A 21,844-nucleotide genomic window follows, 5' to 3' on the forward strand; every position below is an offset into this window, starting at 1 on the left:
TGCGCTGAAACGATGGCTGTAACCAAGATAAACCATTGTGCTGGCGGCGCCCCAGAGACTCTCAACAATAAAGAAACACGGCTTTATTTATAGGGCTTCTTCTTCATCATTTGGAGAGCTGTAACGTCTGTCAGCAATAAACAGATCTGCCAACAAATGGAAGACTTAAATCTGTCCAAGGCGCATGTCCCTTTTTTTGGCCATATTGTATTTTACAAGGAGATGAAAACTTTAATTCATAAACCTTTGTAGTGAAATCACTTAAACCCTAATCTTTCCACTGTCAGGGAGGAATTCTCATTTGAAATGTTGGTACTGTTTAAAACACAGAACCACAAAATAGCAAACGTGAAATACATTTCTGGCTCTCAGTGAAAGTTTTATAGACTGTTGTAGATAAAGCATTTCTGAGTGGTAAATGCCTTACACGGGCTCAGCAAGCAAAGGCGCAAAACCAGCGGGGCCTCCCTTCCTTGTGCAGAAGAAGAAGAAAGAGAAAAGAGAGAAAAAAATAAGGAGAAAGCGATAAGGAGGAAGCGAGGGAGAGTGCGAAACAGAGAGAGAGAGAGAGAAGGAGGGAAAGCACAAAAGAGAGAGAGACAGAGAAGGAGGAAGCGAGGGAGAGTGTGAAAGAGAGAGAGAGAAGGAGGTAGCGAGGGAGAGTACGAAAGAGAGAGAGAGAAGGAGAAGGAGGTAACGAGGGAGAGTGTGAAAGAGAGAGAGAAGGAGGTAACGAGGGAGAGTACGAAAGAGAGAGAGAGAAGGAGGTAGCGAGGGAGAGTGTGAAAGAGAGAGAAGGAGGTAGCGAAGGAGAATACAAAAGAGAGAGAGAGAGAGAAGGAGGTAGCGAGGGAGAGTATGAAAGAGAGAGAGAGAAGGAGGTAGCGAGGGAGAGTATGAAAGAGAGAGAGAGAGAGAGAAGGAGGTAGTGAGGGAGAGTATGAAAGAGAGAGAGAGAGAGAGAAGGAGGTAGCGAGGGAGAGTGCGAAAGAGAGAGAGAGAAGGAGGGAGAGTGCGAAAGAGAGAGAGAGAAGGAGGTAGCGAGGGAGAGTACGAAAGAGAGAGAGAGAGAGAGAGAAGGAGGTAGTGAGGGAGAGTGCGAAAGAGAGAGAGAGAGATAGAGAAGGAGGTAGCGAGGGAGAGTGCGAAAGAGAGAGAGAGAAGGAGGGAGAGTGCGAAAGAGAGAGAGAGAAGGAGGTAGCGAGGGAGAGTACGAAAGAGAGAGAGAGAGAGAAGGAGGTAACGAGGGAGAGTGTGAAAGAGAGAGAGAAGGAGGTAACGAGGGAGAGTACGAAAGAGAGAGAGAGAAGGAGGTAGCGAGGGAGAGTGTGAAAGAGAGAGAAGGAGGTAGCGAAGGAGAATACAAAAGAGAGAGAGAGAGAGAAGGAGGTAGCGAGGGAGAGTATGAAAGAGAGAGAGAGAAGGAGGTAGCGAGGGAGAGTATGAAAGAGAGAGAGAGAGAGAGAAGGAGGTAGCGAGGGAGAGTGCGAAAGAGAGAGAGAGAAGGAGGGAGAGTGCGAAAGAGAGAGAGAGAAGGAGGTAGCGAGGGAGAGTACGAAAGAGAGAGAGAGAGAGAGAGAAGGAGGTAGTGAGGGAGAGTGCGAAAGATAGAGAGAGAGATAGAGAAGGAGGTAGCGAGGGAGAGTGCGAGAGAGAGAGAGAAGGAGGGAGAGTGCGAAAGAAAGAGAGAGAAGGAGGTAGCGAGGGAGAGTACGAAAGAGAGAGAGAGAGAGAGAGAAGGAGGTAGTGAGGGAGAGTGCGAAAGAGAGAGAGAGAGATAGAGAAGGAGGTAGCGAGGGAGAGTGTGAAAGAGAGAAGGAGGTAGCGAGGGAGAGTGCGAAAGAGATAAAGAGAGAGAGAGTTAAGGAGGAAGCAAGAGAGAGAGCAAGAAAGAGAGTGCAAGAGAGAGAAATAAGGGAAAGGAGATAAGGAGGAAGAAAGGGGGTTAAAGAGAGAGGAAGAGAGGCAGGGAGAAGGGGAGGAGAGAGTGAGAAGGCAGGAGAGGAAAAGAAGGAAGAAGAGGGATAGACGGAAGACAGCAGGAGTGAGTGTATGAGAGAGGGACAAGGAGAGAGAGAGAGAGAGAGAGAGAGAGAGAGGAGATAACGGACGAGAGAGAGAGATACGATCAGAGGGAGGAAGGAGTAGCTGAAGAGGGATAGAGAGAGTGAGTGAGATAGAAACAGAAAAGAGGGTGAATGAGGGCGAGAGAGGGAATGAGAGAGTGAGAGACAGAGAGTTTTTGAGAAAGACTGACAGAGAAAGCAAGAGAGCTGCAGAAGAAGATCGTTGTGAAGAGAGAGCTCACGGGTGAGAGAATAGAGACGGAGAGAGAGAGGAGAAGGAAAGAGGACGGAAAGGAGGAAGAGAAAGCTGTGGGCAAGGGAGTGAGAGAGAGTGGAACAGAGAGAACATGAGGCGAAGGATAGGGCTGGAGAAATACCTGAAAGGGCAGTAAAGGGGAGAAAGAAAGAGGGAGAACTATTTTGCCAACAGAAACGTTTAGCAGACGGCAAGTTTGAAAAGTCCTGGGATCTTGAATATTTATGAAAAACACAACAGCTCCACTCAAACATTATAAATCTTTAAATAGTTAACAGTGAATTAAGTTTCCAGCCCAGGAATAGAAGACATATTGGTCCCACTGTGCTAAGGGATTCTGTGTTCGCAAAGTCTGCACATCGCAAAATTAGAGAGTTTCCTACTGCAAAATCCACTTTTCTTTAGTCTAACCCCATTTTGACTAGAATTTCCGAAAATTGGACTGGTAACTGAATCCCAAAGGGGAATGAGTACCCTTTGTAAACTGGAAGGAGTAGGTTAGTGGCCCCTGGGGACCAAAACAAAAAGCTTTTTTTTTTAAGTCGGCTCTTGTCCTTTTCAGAAACAAAGGCTGTTTTATGAACAAATGTTTTCCATTTCGGAATGCAATCAGAGTGACGGTGGTCTGCAGCCACATCTAATCCAGAATCCCTGTGACTGTAGTCAACGTCAGAGGGCTGCAGATTGCAAACTGCTTAATCAATATTATTTAGGCAGGTTGTTCTGTGACCACATGAAATTGCCTATTTTGCGAAGTGACCTATTAGAACATAGGGCCATATGTACAAACACATTTTCCCATAGACACAGAATGGGAAAACTGCTTGCTACATCTGGCCCATAGATCGGTTTGCAAAATCTGGTTCAATTTTTACAAATCAAATCTTAGGGCATCTGGCCCATCGAGACTTAACTAAAAAGCTGGAGGTAATATCCACTCTGATCTTTAAGTGCCACATGAGCGCAAGGTTGAGGCAGCTGCCGGATCTGCCACGATCCTAGATTCTCTTTCTGCTTTGGCTTGAATTGTGTGGCTGCAAATCATGGTGGCACGGCCAGTGATGGAAATCCTAATAGGACATGATGGTTCTCTGGGAAAAACCCCAAAACTGCTGACGGCTGTCCCTCTTACTCTCGCCGGAGCTATTTCAAAGTGGCAGCTTTTCCTAAAATTGCTTTCCCTTACCTTGCCCAGATGAAAACTGATGGTTCAGCAAAATATTTTGGCCGGTCATTTAGTTCTAGCTCACACTGAATATAATAAACTTGGTGAAAACTACTGGAATATTGACAAGGTTGCCATTCCTGGAAGAAACCTATATGTCTACAACATAGATTTGAAACATTTAGGGCCTCATGTACAAAACGCTTAAATAATAAATTGTAAATTGCGACCAACAGTGATTCACAATTTGCTAATTCTTATTTTGGTATGTATTACAATGGTTTCGGTAAACGTGATCACAATTTGTGAACCAAAATTTACCAAATGCATTCGTATTTTGAGAACTGACCAAAAGATCAAAAGGTCAGTCCACCAAATACAGAACCGTAGTGGGTCCAATTCAAGCTACTACTTTAATATGCAAGAGCTAGGCCGCAAATTGTGACCCACTACGATTGGCTGGGTGGTGGCCTGCAGGGCTCAGCAGACTATCATGGCTTTGACTGCAAATAAAACAATCTTTTATTTTAACACAGTCCATATTCCTAAAAGAAAAAAATGGAGCAGCCGGACGTGGAAAAAAAATGTACAATCTCATATGATTTTAATATAGCAGTACTGGTGCTTCCCAGCAGACAGGTTAATTAATACAGCTTCAGAAACAATATTTATTGGCCTTAGATTACTGTAAGACAGGATGTCAAACAAAATAAAAAAGAATATAGAATGTACACAAAAACAGGTTGTCAAAGTAAAGTATTATCCCACCAACCTTCTTTTGAGGAGGATGTGCACCCGTGATCAATAAAAATACCACCACTAACCATACAAGAGCCAATTGCTGAAGTGGACTGACCCACAGTCCAAAGCTGTAAAACATGGTAGGCCGAACCAAAATGTGCATGACAGGTCAATATATCAATGGCTGAAGACTACTGACCCAAAGCCTAGATACCTGTGTATACATGTATGTATTAATTATTTGTGATGTTTTATCATGAGAGGACGGCAACACAGACAAAGCTTTCGCTAGAAAGATCTAAAAAGGTGATCATTTACTGTCATGTATTCGTACTTACAGGGGAAACCGGTGGTGTAACCCAGCCCTGTGAATAAAGGCAGACACTTTAGCACTTGCGGAACCCAAGTGCCATTTAAATGTACTGAAGTTAGTGCACAAAATGGATCACCTGGTAACTTCTCTTGCATAATGCTGCTGGTTGTCTCTGTTTGGAGACGTCTTCAAAGGCTTGTAGTACAGAGAAGAGAAACACTGGAAATGTCAGCAGTACAACCATGAGGGGCAGACCGGGTCTATATGTTTAAAGAGTAAACTACGACTTGCAAAAAAAACTAGACCTGTGATAAACAAAATTATGCTTCAAAGAAAAATTAAGTGTAAGATTTGCAATTCTGCCATAAGATGGACAGATGAATGACTGTATGGGTGGATGCGTGGATGATTAAATAAAACAGGAAATAGAAAACATTTTACTACATATAGGTGTCCTCATTTACAAAAGTTTACATGGACGTTACTCCAACACAACCCAATGGAGTGCTGCACATGTGGGTCTTTAAAATAGTTCGCAAATTGGCAGTATTTATAAATTTATTTTGCATTTGTAGGCTCAATTTATACCTTGAAATGTGCCCTGGCACATGTAATAGCTCAATACCGCACTCAGCCAGGGGCGGCTCCTTAACTATGGCGAACGAGCGTCGCCACCCTGGCCAACAGCCAGGAGATGACAAAATGAAACGATAGTGGAACTATTGTTTCAATTTTCATCTGCTGGCTCAGCCAGAAGTACATGGGAGGGGTGGAGCTGGGCCACGAGAGGTGGGAGGGGGGTGAAAAGGGGAGAGTGCACTAAGTGCGAATGTGTGTTTGGCCGGCCATGCGAGGACACCACATGGAGGGAAGAGTAGCGTGAGGTGGCAGGAGACGGAGAGGACGATAAGGTAAGTCCCCCCGTCTCTGTCTCCTACCCCCAACCCTCCCTTTGAGATTTGCAGCTGCTGCATTCAACCATCTCGACAACAAATTAAAGACAGTTTTTAGGCACTTTCTGAACTGTAAAGTTCTTCAATGACACAAAGAGCATAGGCAAAATTGTTCCAGAGGCAGGAGGCTCAGACTGAAAAAGCTCTGGCCCAGAATGAATCTGATTACATTTAGAAAATTGCATCGTCACAGCGCACCAGAGTTTTTCAATTCTCTTGCAATCATACTTGCTGATTCCAAGACCACCATTGTACCAAGGGGCTAAAAGATGTAGGCATTAACATATTTTCCTTTTAGGAAGCAACGTATTTAGGGCCTTATTAATGAAAAGTTACTGTCGCCTTTGAGTCATTTTTTTGACACAAAAGCGGTGCAAACTTACAAACTATAATGATATTTTATAAGCGCTGCTTTTGTGTCAAAAAATGATGCAAAGGAGGCGCTAACTTTTTATAAATCAGGCCCTTAGTGTTGACTAGGTGCAATCATTAAAGGCACAATACTCACACTGAAAGGTTTGGTGGGGGTATTTTGTGTTCCCAATAATCAGAGAAGGCCTTAGGAGGCAATTTGGAACAAGGACAAGCAAGAATAGAAGTCCTTTTGATGGAACCACTTTGGTAGGGTACACCCAATGACAAAATCTAGAACTGAATCAGAAAACAATCCGAGAAAACCTGAGGAGAGATCGGCCCTATGGTTAACAAAGTCTGAGGGTGCAAAAATCAGGTAGAGGATATGGCTGATTGCATGTTTCAGTCCCGAAACAAATTGTTCAAGCCCAGTTGCCACCGTAAAATTGACCAAGTCCATGGCTTGGGAATTGCTCGGGACATCAGCCTAGACATCAAAGCCTCCCAATGTAAAGAAAGCCTATGTGATAAAATCAGTGGACTTATAAATTCAACTAATGAGTCTGCAAAGTTGTTGGTCGGACCTGGTGGCCAGTACCATGCAATACCCACGACTGAATATGAGCCAGAGATATTTCCAGAAAAGCCTAAAAGTTCAGCTTCGTGATAACAAGGCAAGCCCACCTCCTCTCCATGATGGTCAGGGAAGGTGAATAACTTTAAAGCCGTCAGGGCAAGCTCTCCTTAAGTTGACAATGGAATCATTCGACGTCCAGCATTCTGTGATAAAGATAAAGTCTGATTTCTCAGAGTTAAGTAGAATGAAAATGTCATCAGCATGTTTTATTAAGGACCGTGTGTCAATTAAGGTGCACTGAATACTCGTGCAATGTCTAGCTAGGGTTTACTACCAACAGGAGAAGCTCCAGAGGTAGGTAAAGAGGGAAAGCCTAACTACGAGGAAGCGGGCCTCCGTTTTGTATCAGAAGATTCAGCCTTGTAACTAATGATTAACTGCTCACTATGCGGAGGACTGCAAAGGCTCGATGAAAAGAGCCAATACTCCCCCAGCACAAGTAACGATTCCTTGGAGTACCTTATTGTCCTGAAGAGCTTGAAATGAAAGGCTCAGACATATTGCTAAGGAAACCTGCAGCATGGCTGGCACTGTGCACAGCCGCTGTTTGGACAGGCACAGACAGGCTTGTCTTTGGCATAATCTTGCACCTTGCTGGTGCCCACGCAAAACGTTCGCAAAGAAACACTTCTTTTTGAGCAGTTATGCATGGGGATTACAGACCGCATGATGTTTTCTTGTTGTGTCATGCACTTTGCAATATGCATCTCTAGCAAATTTAGTGTGTCATTCTTATATGTGGTGGTTATAAATGTGTACTTTGAGTTACACAGGATCCTTCACACCAGTAGGAATACTGCATTGTATTGCAGTTTATATGGTTATTGTCTGACCAGATAGCCAGCACAGACTAGATGATCTTAAACACCAAGCACACATATCAGGTTCCCAAATGTGAACGATGCAAAGAAATGGTATTTTAGCAGACTGAAAGTTTTAACTCCCTCCAAACTTTTGTTAAAATTTTGCAGACTTTTTTAGGGTTGAGCGCACAAGTGCCCCGTCCCTATTGTGATCTCTCGTTGAGCTTTTAACCATGCCCATGTCACACCTGTCACTTTCATTGGTTTGTGGGCTTGCCTTTTCGAATCTGCTTTCTTTCATTAGTACAAGGCATGCATACGTCATGCCTTTTCCTGTGTTTAGCCCTCTTCAAGCACACCGGCCAACCACTGAAAACATACGTGGCTCCATGTTTTCAGCCTGGTTTCTGCACTACTTTATCTTTTTATTTTCCACACAGCGCGATCGCGCTGGTTTTTACATAACACGATAATGCTCAGTTTTTCTTCTTTCATTTTATGTGGCAAGAAAAGTCCGGTTAGGAGTTTACAACGCTAATAGCTCTAACTCCAGCAAATGTGAGACCCGTTGCATTGCAAATGCTTCTTTTCTTTACACAACCATGGAAGATCTTGCAGTGGCAACGATTTATTTTTAAAGCGTATTTACACATTTCTATCCTGTGGGCCTCGCCAAGAGAAAATGGAGAGCAGTATGTAGAACACAAGGAAATATAACTAATAACAGAATTAAGCAGGATTTAAAGCCCGGATAAATTTTTTAGCACTGCTAATTGGTATTTATTTGTGCAAGAAAGCACTTTGCAAAGCGAATATAAATTGGCGAAATTTTGTTTTTCATAAATAGCACTTGAATGTGAAAAATCACTTGCAATGATCCAATCCATACATTTAGAATCCGGAAGGGGTTCTTGGCATTCTGCATGTGACACCATACAGAAATAAATGAACACTCACAAACCTGCAGGTTTGTGGGTATTTATTTACATAGCTTTTGCAGGTAGTAGTGCATCCTGGAAAGGAGAAAGATCCCTACACTTCCAGTGGCTGCCAATGCACATTTGTGTATTATTTATGCATGCAGGATTTCCTACCCGACGGAAATTCCGCATGCAACAAATGAATAGGAGTAATTCAGGAAACCTGTGACAGTCGCGGATTTGCTAGAATACTAATGATATTTTATTTGGAATTCCTTAAAACATTACAAATCTATTCAAACAGGGTACCCAGAGTGGGAGTTAGGCTTGTCTCTCATTCGATTCTGCTTGTCCTGTGTCTCTTGGCTTTCGCTGCCCAGTATTTCAAATACCTAATTGAGTACTTTCACTTTCAGCCCTTGAGCCTAAGTTCCAGCCTAGCTTTTTCCTTGAGCCCTATCATAAATCCCTTTTGCTAGTCGCTCAGTTCTGTTTCACGTGCGTCTCATTTATTATCTATCCATAGCTTTGGGCATAAGTGAGTCCTTGAAGGCAGACAATGGGTCCTAGGCAACTAAAAGCATTAGACAACATCTTGGCCGATTGAGTTTTCTTCTCAAAGAGATTTCTTTGGAGAACAAACTGATGCAACTTAAATTTTGGACCCCTTTGGTTTCTCCATTGTGGTCCCTGTCTTGCAGCAAGTGATCTTTCACATATTCAGTTTTCATGTGGTTCGGCTAATCAGCTCTCATTTGTTACGTGTTCACCCATCTTTTCCTGCTGGCTTCTCCTGAATTTCTTCTTTCATCTTGGTCTTCACTTCAGTCCTTTTATTGACTCCCATTGCCTACAGTTCCATTATTGCAGAAGGTGTCTCCTAGTATCGACTATCTCTCGACTGCAAGTCTGACCCATTTCATTCCTAGTCCAGCTCTTACCTCAGGTCAGCTGGTCAGGGATCCTCTTGCACAGTCCCTTATCTACATTTTTAGTGTACACTGACCTTCGTCTCGCACATTCCATAGATACCCATCACGTGATAGCCATTGCTACTGTGTTTTTGAAATGTATCAAGATTGGGTTGCGGCGGTGCACAAAGTAGTAAAACTTTGTTTCTCAGAATTTCAGAAAATCTCACGAAAATGATGTGAAATGTAGACATATCCACTTCATGGTATCTCATGTGAAAATGAACGTGCGGGCATACCTTCCATTAAAAGGTCATGTGAAGCAGTAGCAAGGCATTGATTAAAGGAGAACATGGCTCTTTCAAGTCATTTTCTGCTGAAACCAGACTGCTGTGGAAAACAATTATGAAAACGTTTCTGAAATTTTATGCAGGCCCAAAATTAACTGTGCTTGTCTACTCTATCCTTTCTGAACAGGACATAGCCTGGTATGCCTGTCTCAGGTATTGGTCTTAAAGCACTAAGTGCTTGAAAAACACGTCTCAGTCATGAACCACCATCAAGGCCTGTGGTTCTCTGTGATTTTAGCAAAGTTTGAACGTTGACTACATCCCTGATTATTTTACGTAACATATTTCCATTTACTTGATTGCTTACATCACTTTATTAGACCTGAAAAGGTACAGTGAGATGTAAACCACTGGCCTTTGTCTGAATGCCCTTACAAGAAGCTCATCCATCGCAGGAGTTGGCAGAGAAAGCCGAAATCGCAATGTCTGTGGTAGTAATTCTTTCTCACATCCCTCTTATAACCTGTAGAAGTGTACCTGTAGTTTCACAAAGTTGTGTGGTACAATTTTACTTTGCATATTTTTTCCTTTACATAATTAAGGTACACAATCCTACCCTATATCAGATCTATACTTAATTTTCATGCAATCAACATATTTGATTAAAGGAATTTGAAGGGATCTTACCTGCTCCCATTCTGCCGGGTACCAGTCTGGAGGGCAGTCAAACCGATTGCACGCCTGTACTAATATGGGTTTAGGTTTCGGGCAAAGCTCATCTGCTAAAATCACAGTCTCATTGGTCTCAAGGGAAAGCAGGTGAAAGCAGAAAACATCTCTTGTTTGTAGGCCGACTCCACAGGTTAAACTGCAAGTGCCCCACATATCAATTTCCCACCTGTTGATGAAACAAAGAATGTGAAGTACATAGAATGCTATATAAAATAAGTAATTTTTTTGAGCAGTGTAATTTTGGCTCCACTTATACGCGTCACATATACGCACTATATATGTGCACTTAGCACTACATACTCTGTGTGTTCTAACATTATTAATGTAAAGTAGTGCATTTTAACTCAATACTGAAGTGCATTCACTGTAGGATTAGAAAATCATACACTCTGTGTGCCTTAACCATATTAAATGAAATGTAGACATTTGAAATGAAATAGAAACCTTCCTCACATTATTGAGTTGTATTTACATTAGAAACAAGAATAGTTCATGTACACATGTGCACTAATGTTTTCACATTTGCATTTAACCCTTTTGCTGTTAGGCCTTTTCTCCCCCAGTGCTAAGCCTTTTTTTGGCTATTTAGGGTAGTTCAAGCTTAGGCCCCCCATAACATTTTGTGCACATAAGCTAATCATGCCAAATCGCATCCTTTTTTCCAACATCCTGGGGTTTCTAATCGTGCCTAGGGTTTGTGTCTTCCCCTGGAGGGAACTGGGAAAATGGGCAAAATATAGCTTTTTTTTTTTTTTAAATAGGGAAAAAGTGCTCCAGATAATAGTGTCTGTTTTTTCCCTAAAAATGGCATCCATTGTTTGCTGAATTCACTATCTTCTCAGCTTTCACAAACATGCTGAGCTGAATCCCAAAAACACATTTTGTACCAGTGTTAAAAAATTTCTAAGAGGTAGGTATTTGCCCTATTTGTTATGCTCACAATCTACTTTCAGTTGTGGTGGAAACCAGTAAGAGACCCATGGGTGATTCAGAAAAGCTATACATTTCTGAAAAGTAGATACAATTCTGAATTTGTCCAGGGGTCATATTTGTGGATCTCTTAAAGTTTTTTCCCAAGAAAAATAACTGTTGAAATAAAAAAATAAAGAAATATTGAAATTGAGTAGGAAAAAAACGGGCATTTGTGACAACATTTCCATCTGTATATTTTTGTCACAATGGCTGATTGACAAAAATTAATATACCATTATGTCTGCTAGACCCTTCTGGTTGTGGAGATATAAAGGTCAGAGGGTTCTCCAAGAACCCAAAGTACCCAGAGCCAACAACTGAGCTACACCATGCAATGGTTTTTAGTTGAGTACTAAGTACAGACCAATTCTGATAGTGAAATAGGCAGAGTCAAAAATGGTATCAAGGAAATGTATGTATTTCTGAAATGGACATATGATATGGAGTTTAAAAGCAGTGGTTATTTCTACATCCCTGAATTTATGGGTACTCATACCAGCGTATGATTTGGAAGGTATTTTTCAAAATGTCATCTTTTTATACACTGGCTAGAATTGCAAGGCACAAATGCAGCAAAATCCAAATGTTAATAACAAATGCTGTGCTATTCTATACTCCCACAAGTCTCCCGATACAAATTATACCTCACTTGTGTGGGTACATTTAGTGCACATGACAGGAAACGGCCCAAAACACAACATGTATGCAGCCCATTTTTCCACTGAGAACTGACCCTCTGTTTCCAATGTGGGTAGCTCTAGACTTTGGACACTAGCTCAGCTGGCACCTAGGGAAACCTAGCCAACCTTTACATTTTTCAAAATTAGACACCTAGGGGAGTCCAGGATGGTGCAAGTTGCATGGATCCCTTTAGGTTTTCCTGCTCACAATGCCGTGCAAACCTCCAACTTTTCCTGAAATCACACATTTTCCATACATTTCTGTGATTGAAACTTCTGGGAACAAGGACAATGGGTGCGCTTGCATGGAGACGTCCATTCCTGACGCTGGCACTAGGCCGAGCCACACAAGTGGGACAGAGTTTTTATCTGCACAGGTAGGGCAATGCTGGGTGGTTGGAATTTTGTGGATTCCTGCAGATTCTGGAAGTTTCCCTCATAGAAATGTAGGGAAAATGCATGACTTCAGGCAAAGTTGAAGGTTTGCAAGTTATTGTGGGTAAGAAAATGGTGTGGGGTGCATTTGAAGCTCACCATCCCGGACTTCCCCAGATGCCTACTTTTCAGAAGTGCCTGGGTCTGGTAGGTTTTTCTAGGAAGCAGCCTACCCAAGCCCAAAATTGCAGCCGTTCCTCATTAAAAGTGGGACAATTTTGGGAGTTAGCCAAGCTCTGCTGGCCCATATGTGACATCAACACCCAAGAGAGTCTGATCTCCTTTTGCTTGCCAGTGGGATGAGATGCTTCAGTCACGGGGGTGGAATCAGTAAGACTGTACCCATTCTGAGGGGTGGGATCCTTGCCATGCCCATTCTGAGCAGTCTCCCACCCTTAGTAGTCCCTGGTGCCTAGAAGGCTTTATACCCTGCCAGAGGGGGCAGTCTGGGGGCTTTGGGGGGAAATAGTCATGCCCATTCTGTGCAGTCCCTTCCTCTACACTAATACAAAAACAATATCACTGTTGCCTAGCAGGCTTTCTGCCCCCCCGGGGGGGGGGGGCAGATCAGGGGCTATTGCCCCCAGAAAAACTATGCCCTTTTTTTGGGGGGTGGGAGCATTGATAGACCCATCCTGGGGCTGCCTGGGCAGCCCCCCCCAAAACACTACGTAAATAAAATATTCCCCGGTGTGCTAGTAGGCTTTCTGCTCCCCAGGAGGGAAGATCAGGGGCTATTGGGGACAGAAAGACTGAATTGCGCCATAAAAATATTGGGGGAGCAAAAGCCCTTTCCCAAGGGACCGCTCCTCCTTCCTGCTTTCTAGTAGAGTGGGTCTCTGCTTGGGGTCTGCTTTGCAGACAGTGCACATTCCGATATTGCTGGTGTACTATGATATTGGCTTCAGCTCCCTTAAAGGAGCCCAGGCCAATATTGTATCACTGTTCCTGCTGGGAACACTTAGGGGGTTATTCTAACTTTGGAGGAGGTGTTAATCCGTCCCAAAAGTGACGGAAAAGTGACGGATTTACCACCAGCCGTATTACGAGTCCATTATATCCTATGGAACTCGTAATACGGCTGGTGGTATATCCGTCACTTTACCGTCACTTTTGGGACGGATTAACACTCCTCCAAAGTTAGAATAACCCCCTTAATGTAATATTCCTGCCGGTCAGCCCGGCTGGAACATTATAATAAGCTTGGAGGTCACCACCGGTATGACAGTGGGGTCCTCCCTGCAGCTTTGGCGGTTCCGTGGTGGGACCGCCAAAGTCCTAATGAGGACATGAATCTTTCTCTAGAAGACTCCTGACCGAGCTTCTGAAATGCTGACACCTTTCCTGATGTGCAAGAGCATATTAATTGTTCTCACTTTTCAACATTCCCCGACTATTTGAGATTTTTTCTAATTTACTCAATTTGGTTTATTTAGGTCCAAAGCTAGATAACTTTAGACATTACTTATGTTTAGGAGAAAAGATGGAAGAATTTTCTCGGAGCACCAGGTTTTATTGTCAATTTTCTGTATTCCTCTAACTAAGCTTTTGGTTTATCTTATGCTGATTCACCTAACGTTCTTCGGGAGATTTAGTTATCCTGTTGTGATCTTGTATCTTTACTGCATGTTTCTGAGACTACTTTATATTAACCTGATTGTTAACTTGTAAGGAAACTTTTTATCTTTATTTCTGATTCCTGGTCCTCATTGTGTAGCCTAATGTGTTACACTGATAATTGTCACCTGTTTTGATTAATACCAGCTCCCTTCACTTCTCAACTCAACAATAAAGGTCCGTCAGGTAACCAATTTAGAGGGAATGGCTCCAGTGCTCCATCATTTTCTACCCTTGGAAGACACCCACCTGGCAGGCTGATGGTGGAGTGTGGCCAAAGATATTTTATGTGTTACCTCACCTTATCATTGGGGCAGAATATCAAGGACAAAATATAAAAAATATTGACTGGTGAGTCTAGATTATTTATGCCTAACTTCACAAACATGCACCTATGCAGTATGTATACCTTCAAGATACATAGATGTGGGGTTAGGAATTGTAAATCTATACTTCCCTATATGCACCTACCTTTTGATATTTTGACCCTCAATACACTGTCCTCAATATTCTTGTACCATGATTTTGTGGGCATCTATATTCAGTAGTCAATTCTATATTCTATATTCAGTAGTCAATTCCTTTATCAGCATGGGCAGGGGTCAAGATATATGTACTCTCAGCAATTTTGCAAGTGGGGAAGAGTGAAGAACAAGGATATGACATATCAAATAGCAGTACAACTGAAGGCAGCGAATCCGCAAATCCTTAAAAAATGAATGTCTTACCTACAAAACAACAAAAAGGTGAAGAAGAATGACAAAAGGAAACTGATGGAAGGCTTTGGAAAAAATACAAATTGAGAAAACATTTTAAGAGCCTGATGTTTATTTTAATGCAGTGGCAGGTAGGAATCACACTTTTCCTGCGTTTGAGAAGAGCCGAAACAACGGCAGAACACAAAGATGCCAGAGAGAGAGATACATACCACTTCTTTTTACTTCAAAGATGACATAGTGTTTGCCAGAGTTGGCCATTCACGAGGACCAATTGCAAGAAACAGGCATAATTAAAAAAGAACAGCCTTGTGCACACATCGAAGAGTTGGCTTCACATGGCTCAAAAGGTCTTAAAATGAGAAGGTATTTTATTTCCTACTTTTAGAAGGTGGAAGTAAAACAACCACTGTTCACTGCAGTATCTTAAAATGGGTGAACATATAAAAATATGTTTTTCATTTTAAACATTGCATATTTCTTAATGTAACCCTTGCTTTTTTTGCATCTGGAATTCATATAAATGAAAAAATATTTTTCTTTGTTCAGCCCCTATGCAGAGCAAACAGTATAAAAAGAGAGCCCAATTTGGGGCAATTTGCTGCTGATGTCACTGACATGCATCGATTACTAGGGAAGTGTGTGTGTCCCTTACGACATATTTCTTTTCTGGTGTGAGTATTTGGTTGGCTGTAGACAAGAAAGCAGACTGCCGCTTATCTGTTCTGTTAACAATATGGTGGGCATATGAAGCAATATTTAACTACTTAACCTAAAGCACAAGAGGGATAGGAAAGTGCCAGTAATTTAGATTAAATCCATACAACCGGGTAGTGACCCTACAAACAATGAGGTGAATAGCTGATAAATGCATCTTGCATTTGAAAGACATAAATAAGGGCTCTTGGTTCCGTGACTAAGGGATGACAGCTAGACATATCTTTTTATACTATAAATCAAATTAATTTATCCTGCTTTGGACTGGTACCCATATGGCCTCCAAACTATCAAAGAATCTTTCAGGACCACAGTGCCAACATTTCTGCTCATAATTAATACAAATCTTTTTCTGCGAGGGTCTTCAAAGGAGTGAAGGGAAAAACACATCTGCTGCACATCTCACCTTAAAATAATAACGCTTGAAACAAACAATAAATGAACAACAGAGCGAGATGGATCAACACAAGAAGCGTGATAGAGTACCAAAACTCTAGAAAAACACGATGAAATATTTAAATCTAACAAAAGAAAGAGTCAATGATTTCTCAGTGGCCACTGCGAGTAAGGATGGGTCATTTTTCACGAAATCCTTGCCACTGTTTCAGGAATCATAAATCACTAAGAGCTTGTTTATTAAACAGACTGGCTCTGGTTTTCTGCCTGAAAACGAAAAAAGAACCTATATTCACCTTATTTTTTCTAGAAAGTTGTTGGTAATTGTTTTCCTAGGTAAGCAGTTTAAACAAAATGTTGAAGTAATGAAGATATGAAATATAAAGCAGGTCATGATTTTTTAACACACATGAAAGTGCCATTCGAACATATGTAAGTGAGATGTAGATCTTGGTCAATTGAGTTGCTGGGTTTGTAAAATGAACATAATGGTGAGTCTAGCAAAAGGTACGCACTGAGAGAAAAAAGAGCCAATCAATTGCCGTCTGGCAAGTGAATTTCGAGATTAGTGACAAAAAGTCTACATCAATATATCCCAACCTTTTGACTTCTGTGGACCCCCACTTTATCATTATTGGAACTCGGGGATCCCCACTGAATCATTATTGGAATCCGGGGACCGCCTACTGAGTCATTACTGAAAGCTAGGGACCTAATCTGTTAATATTATTTAATTTTGTAAGCAGTCATGGACCCCCTGAGGAGGCTTCGCAGACCCCCAGGGGTCTGTGGACCACAGGTTGGGAACCACTGGTCTACATATTATGTCTTTCTTGGAGGGTGGGTCATTCCTGTGCATGTTTGGTAAATGGTACATGCACAGACCCAAGTGGGACTACCCTTCTATGCATGGGTTACGCTCCCAGGCAAATTAGATTATGCCCCATTTTCAATGTATTTATGCGTGAGTTCTGTTACAGCATCAGTGCTTTTAGCATTAAAGAAGGTTCTGAGAGAGGTCCCTTCCATAAGAACAGACTGACGTCTTTGGACTGCAAATTGCACAAAGTGCAGTTTAAGCTGGAGTTGTAGTTTCTGTTCTGCCACTACCTACATTGTGGCTAAGGTAAGTGAATACCTACATTTATGTAGGATGCAATACAGCCAAAGTAGTATCTAGAATGCTAATTCTCTTCCTCAAAGCCTTCAGGCCATTCACACTTAGAGTAGAATGTACTTCCACCATGAAGATATGGAGGTTAACAGAGCCTCATATGTGGTCTAAAACACAACTATAAACTAGAGATCGGTGTGAAAGTGGCATTTTTTTGGGGTGAAAAGCTTTTAATGAAGGCATGATTGAAAAATGCATTTGTGCATTTTTACACATTTATATCTTTCAATATATATTTGAAACCTACTGGCGATCACCAATAAATACTTATAGTTAGGACCATGTTTCCAAAGAAAAAGCATTTTTTGACTTGGCTATATCTTTGGCACCGTTTGAAGAATCCTCACAAAAGTGTCCAAAAAAGTGTACCTTTGATTCTTGTTGCGCATGCGAAGTTTGTGGTGATCCGTCAAGCAAGGATGAGAAAAAGGGGGGAGGGGCAGTAAAAAAAAGTTGTGTTTTCCATGTTAATTTCTGTAAAATCTTGGAACAAAGCTACAGCCCTAGCAGTTGTATGGAATTACATGAACATTTGCAAAAAAGTAGGTTTTGGTTTGCAGATTACGCTTTTGTATATTTGATTTAAATCTGTTCAGTAGTTCAAGGGAAATTAAAGGGGAAATACATTTGTATATCTCTTGGCTGCGAAGTGACACGGCATATTCGTGTATGCAAGCAGTAGCAGGAATGCAGTGACTGGCTGTCCGCAACCTGGACAGAAAGTTGCAGACACCAATTTGAATAACAAGACATGGTCCCTGGGGCTGAAAAATAAACTAAAAAGTGAGCTAAGGTGTCAGGGTGGCGATACCCTCAATCCAGGGATGTGAATAGTGTCGCTGGTGTCGCAGGGTGCTCCTTACAAGAGCTGCTCTCCACCTAAATTTGGGAACTTCCCAGAGTTCTTTGTTTTTTGCATAAATTATGCGTCACTCTAACCCTGAAAGGGCCTTGTTTTGACTTATACTGGGTGCTCCCTTGTGTCTGAACAAAGCTAAACCCCTCTGAAGAGCTCTAATGAGAGCAAAACACGTGTCAGGGGTTGCTTTACTCATTCCAGGTTGGCTTGGACGGTATTTGACCAGTCCAAAGCTGGAATACTGTGCCTGGAGTGGTAAATGGCTTTTGTCATTTTACAGCTCGGCGAGGATGACACTGTGTCAATCCTATGCTTAAAGATTTTGCTGTACAAATGGCAAAAGACTTTAGGGGTTATTACAACTTTGGAGGAGGTGTTAATCCGTCTCAAATGTGGCGGATATACCACCAGCCGTATTACGAGTTCCATAGGATATAATGGACTCGTAATACGGCTGGTGGTATATCAGTCACTTTACCGTCACTTTTGGGACGGATTAACACCTCCTCCAAAGTTGTAATAACCCCCTTTGTCATTATCTATCTCGGCGTGGATAGCACTGTGCTGATCCTATGCTTAAAAACTTTGCTAGATAAGCAGACATTTGAGGTGAGCAAATCTAGAGTGTCGTTGGTGTTGCAGGGTGCTCCTTACAAGAGCTGCTCTCCACCTAAATTTGGGAACTTCCCAGAGTTCTCCTTTGTTTTTTGCATAAATTATGTGTCACTCTAACCCTGAAAGGGCCTTGTTTTGACATATATATGTATATATATATATATATATATATATATTACCTACTGGCACTTGCCAGTAGGTATTTAAAATTAGGACCTAGTTTACATAGGAAGCGCATTGTTTGTTTTGCCAATATCTTTTGCACCGCTTTACAAATCTTCACGAAATTTTCTAAACATATAAAACATATACTTTGCTCAGTTCAGTTGTTATCCTAAAAGTTTGGGGGTGATCTGTCAAGCAGGGCTGAGAAAAAGGGGGGCCCCAAAACGTGTTTTCTCATTAATTTTCCCATAGGGCCTTTAGACACACCTACAGCCCAAACTGCTGAACAGAATTACACCAAATTTGGAAGAAAGCTAGATCTTGTTATGCAGATTACACTTTTTGTAAATACATTCAATACTTTCTGAGTTATTAGAGTTTAAAATATATAGATATTTAGGGACTTGGATCCTCAGCGGATCCAGGTCTGGAATCCCAGATCTGGGGGAAAAGCCAGGCCCTGATTGGCTTACTGCAACTTGACGGAAAGGTTGTGGCTGCTAATTTGTTTGTCGCATCGGCTAGGGGGGTGGGAAAGTAAGAGTGCAAAAACGCATAAGGGGTCAGGATACAGGTATCCTGACCCCATAGGACACATAGAGGGGTCCTTTCCAGTTATTTTTTTTGTCCGATCCGCGTTTCCACGGGTGGATCCGTGGATCTGTGGATCTGCAGATCCACTAGTGGATCCGCAGATCCAGAGATAAATTGAAAAAAAAAAAGAAAACACTGTTTTCAACCTCATGCTGTGCATGGGTGAAGGCTGTGCGCAGCTTGGGTTTGGGTGCACGCAGGAGGGTTGGGTGCTGGGTCTGGCTATTGGCCAGGCCCTTTGGCCAACCCCCTTCTGCAGAACGCTGTGCTGATTATATTTATATATGTGCATGCTAACAAAACTATATAAATTCATAGAAAGTAACTAGAACTCAAGCCCTAAGGTAACTATAACTTGTGCCTTCGCCATGCACATCTACCTACTCCACATATTACATCATTGATGACACCTTCTGTGGCATCTTGATATTGTCACTGCAACATCTGCAAAACATTATTGATGAGAAAACTGTGCATGGCGAAGGGCCGAGTTATAGTTACCTTAGGGCGCGAGTTCAAGTTACTTGAGTTAACCATAACTATAACTAATGAAGAATTTCAATGGTTTTGTGCGAGTAAATTCAGAACCTAACTATAATGTCCCTGTAACCTTTGTTTTTCAGCATATATATATATATATATATATATATATATTTTTTTTTTTTTTTTTAGATGAACAAGAGAAACAACCAAACCATCTTACATTCCATGTCAGTCTTTGCCTCCCTTTTTATTGGCTGTCTTTTTAGGTCTGGCTTGATAGCTTAGCTGGCACCAGACCTTATAAGATCAACAGAAAAAAAGCTTTCGCTGGGCTCGACCCACATATATTGGTTATTTTGCATACAGCATTTCATTGGGCAGAAGTGTGCTTCCACAGAAAATAAATACTTGTATTACACTTTAGCTTACAGGAAAGCTTTTGCTCAATGGAAGAGCATTGTGTTGGTTATGGTGAAACCATGGGCTTGGTATTGGTTCCCTTTTCTGACAATCTGTGGCAATAGATGATTTGCACTGCGATAATCTTTGTTAGACCCTGCTAGGAGGGACAGTATTTTGCTGTGCCAATTATAATCTTGTGTACAGTTTAAACTTTATGACTATATGTCCGATGGTTGTCTTGTGGGAAAGCAACACCACAGTAAGCCTGATTTGGCTTTGGTGGCAAGCCAATAAGAAAGGCAATAGGCTTGATTAGGTCATTGGGAAAAGTTATGTAAGATGGTATGATCTGGTTTTTATGCTTTTCGTTGTGAAAAGCATTTGTTAAAGCCAGTAGGCATTTAGCTGTGGATTGTTATTATACTGTTTTACAAACTGCAGACCGGTAATTGTAACATAACATTTCAGTGGTTACCTTAGTAGGTTAAGAGTGCTGGTGTCAATGTTGTATCCCCTCTAACGAACTCTAGGGATAGACGATCTTCACACTAATAAACCTGGTATAAACCCTTTGAGAGGACTCATTTTGCCTATTACAATTGTGCACATATTATTAATTTTAAAACTGTATCCATGATGGTTTTCAGCTTATGCACAACTCCGTAGACCTGTGACGGTTTTACTGTGTTAAGCCAATGGGAAAGGCCATAGGCTTACTGGTTCACTGGGAAACTTCATGTCACATCCACAGGTTTAGTCTGTTTATTTTGAAAAGCTACGACAAAGCCAGAAGACCTGGCTCACATATTGTGGAAAGCAGGCGTTAAACACAACAGACTTTTTAAGGGCGAATTATTGTTATACTGTGCTAAAGCATGTGGTCAGATATTTTGTTACATGTAGCAGGAGAGGTTTTTCGTGTTGATGACACAAACAAAGTACGGGATAAACGATTTGCACTATGATGATCCTTAAAATGCCCTCCTAAGAGGAGTTTTATATTGCTTTGGCACGTGTCATTTGTGAAGCTTGTGATCCTTCTATAGTGCTCCTGGTGTTTCACATGTGGGAAAGCTTTGCTCAGGAATGTAGGTCTGAGTGGACTATGGTGACAAGCCAACGAGGAAGGCTACTGGAATTATTCGGCAGTGGAGGACCAAACTATGCTCCAGGGCTGACTAAATTATGGGGCCCTTCCTTCTGGAAGGGCAATGGTTATGTGTGTATAAAAGTCAAAATTCTAAGAAGCGCATTTAGCGCTGTTGTTTCAAAGCATCCTTAAAGTACAGTGCAACAATATTCACACGTGAGTGCAATGGTGTATGTCTGATACAGCTACCTTCAGCATTGTTGGGTAATTTAAATCTGTAATGAGAACCACATTTTGAACGGTTTTAAAAATAAAATGTCTCCATATTGAGACTACAGCGCGGTTTACCTCCTCAGAGGGGTTCAGAAGTTTAGTCCTTATGGCCGACACTGTGAGGTAAATTGTTGTCGGAAGCTTGTTACTTTCGCTGATCCAAAGATACCGACTGACCTAGACGAGAACCACTGGAGATGCTAGGAAAAAGGGCGCAAATGGCTAAAAGGAGAAAAAATGCCCCCAGTCTTTCTTTCCTGTTCCAGGAACCTGTGTCTTTTTCAAACGCAAAGGATATTTCTTCAGGAAGGTAATTTAAAATAGCAGTGGGTTTCCTGTGCCTTTCCATTGACGCTCGCACTTTGTGTTCTGCTAACTAATGAGTAACCCAAAAAGGAACAGGTGAAAGGAAACAAGGGGCGTAGCAAAAACAAATGTAAGGAACATTGCTCTTGAAGCAAGCACATACCATGTCACCTAAGTTTCTGATGCACATCTTATGTGCTCATTGGGAC

General features: G+C 41.8%; 1 protein-coding gene across 1 annotated transcript in view; it reads right to left on the minus strand.

Annotated features, from left to right (window-relative positions):
* The window catches only part of ADAMTSL1 (ADAMTS like 1), a 731,427-nt gene that overhangs the window by 214,237 nt on the left and 495,346 nt on the right, over positions 1 to 21,844 (minus strand). The window contains exon 16 of the mRNA XM_069239462.1: positions 10,097 to 10,307. Within this exon, the coding sequence (XP_069095563.1) occupies positions 10,097 to 10,307 (211 nt within the window). The remainder of the gene's footprint in view (positions 1 to 10,096; positions 10,308 to 21,844) is intronic.

The sequence above is a fragment of the Pleurodeles waltl genome, chromosome 1_2 (genome assembly GCF_031143425.1).
Source record: "Pleurodeles waltl isolate 20211129_DDA chromosome 1_2, aPleWal1.hap1.20221129, whole genome shotgun sequence".
In the NCBI taxonomy this organism is placed as follows: domain Eukaryota; kingdom Metazoa; phylum Chordata; class Amphibia; order Caudata; family Salamandridae; genus Pleurodeles; species Pleurodeles waltl.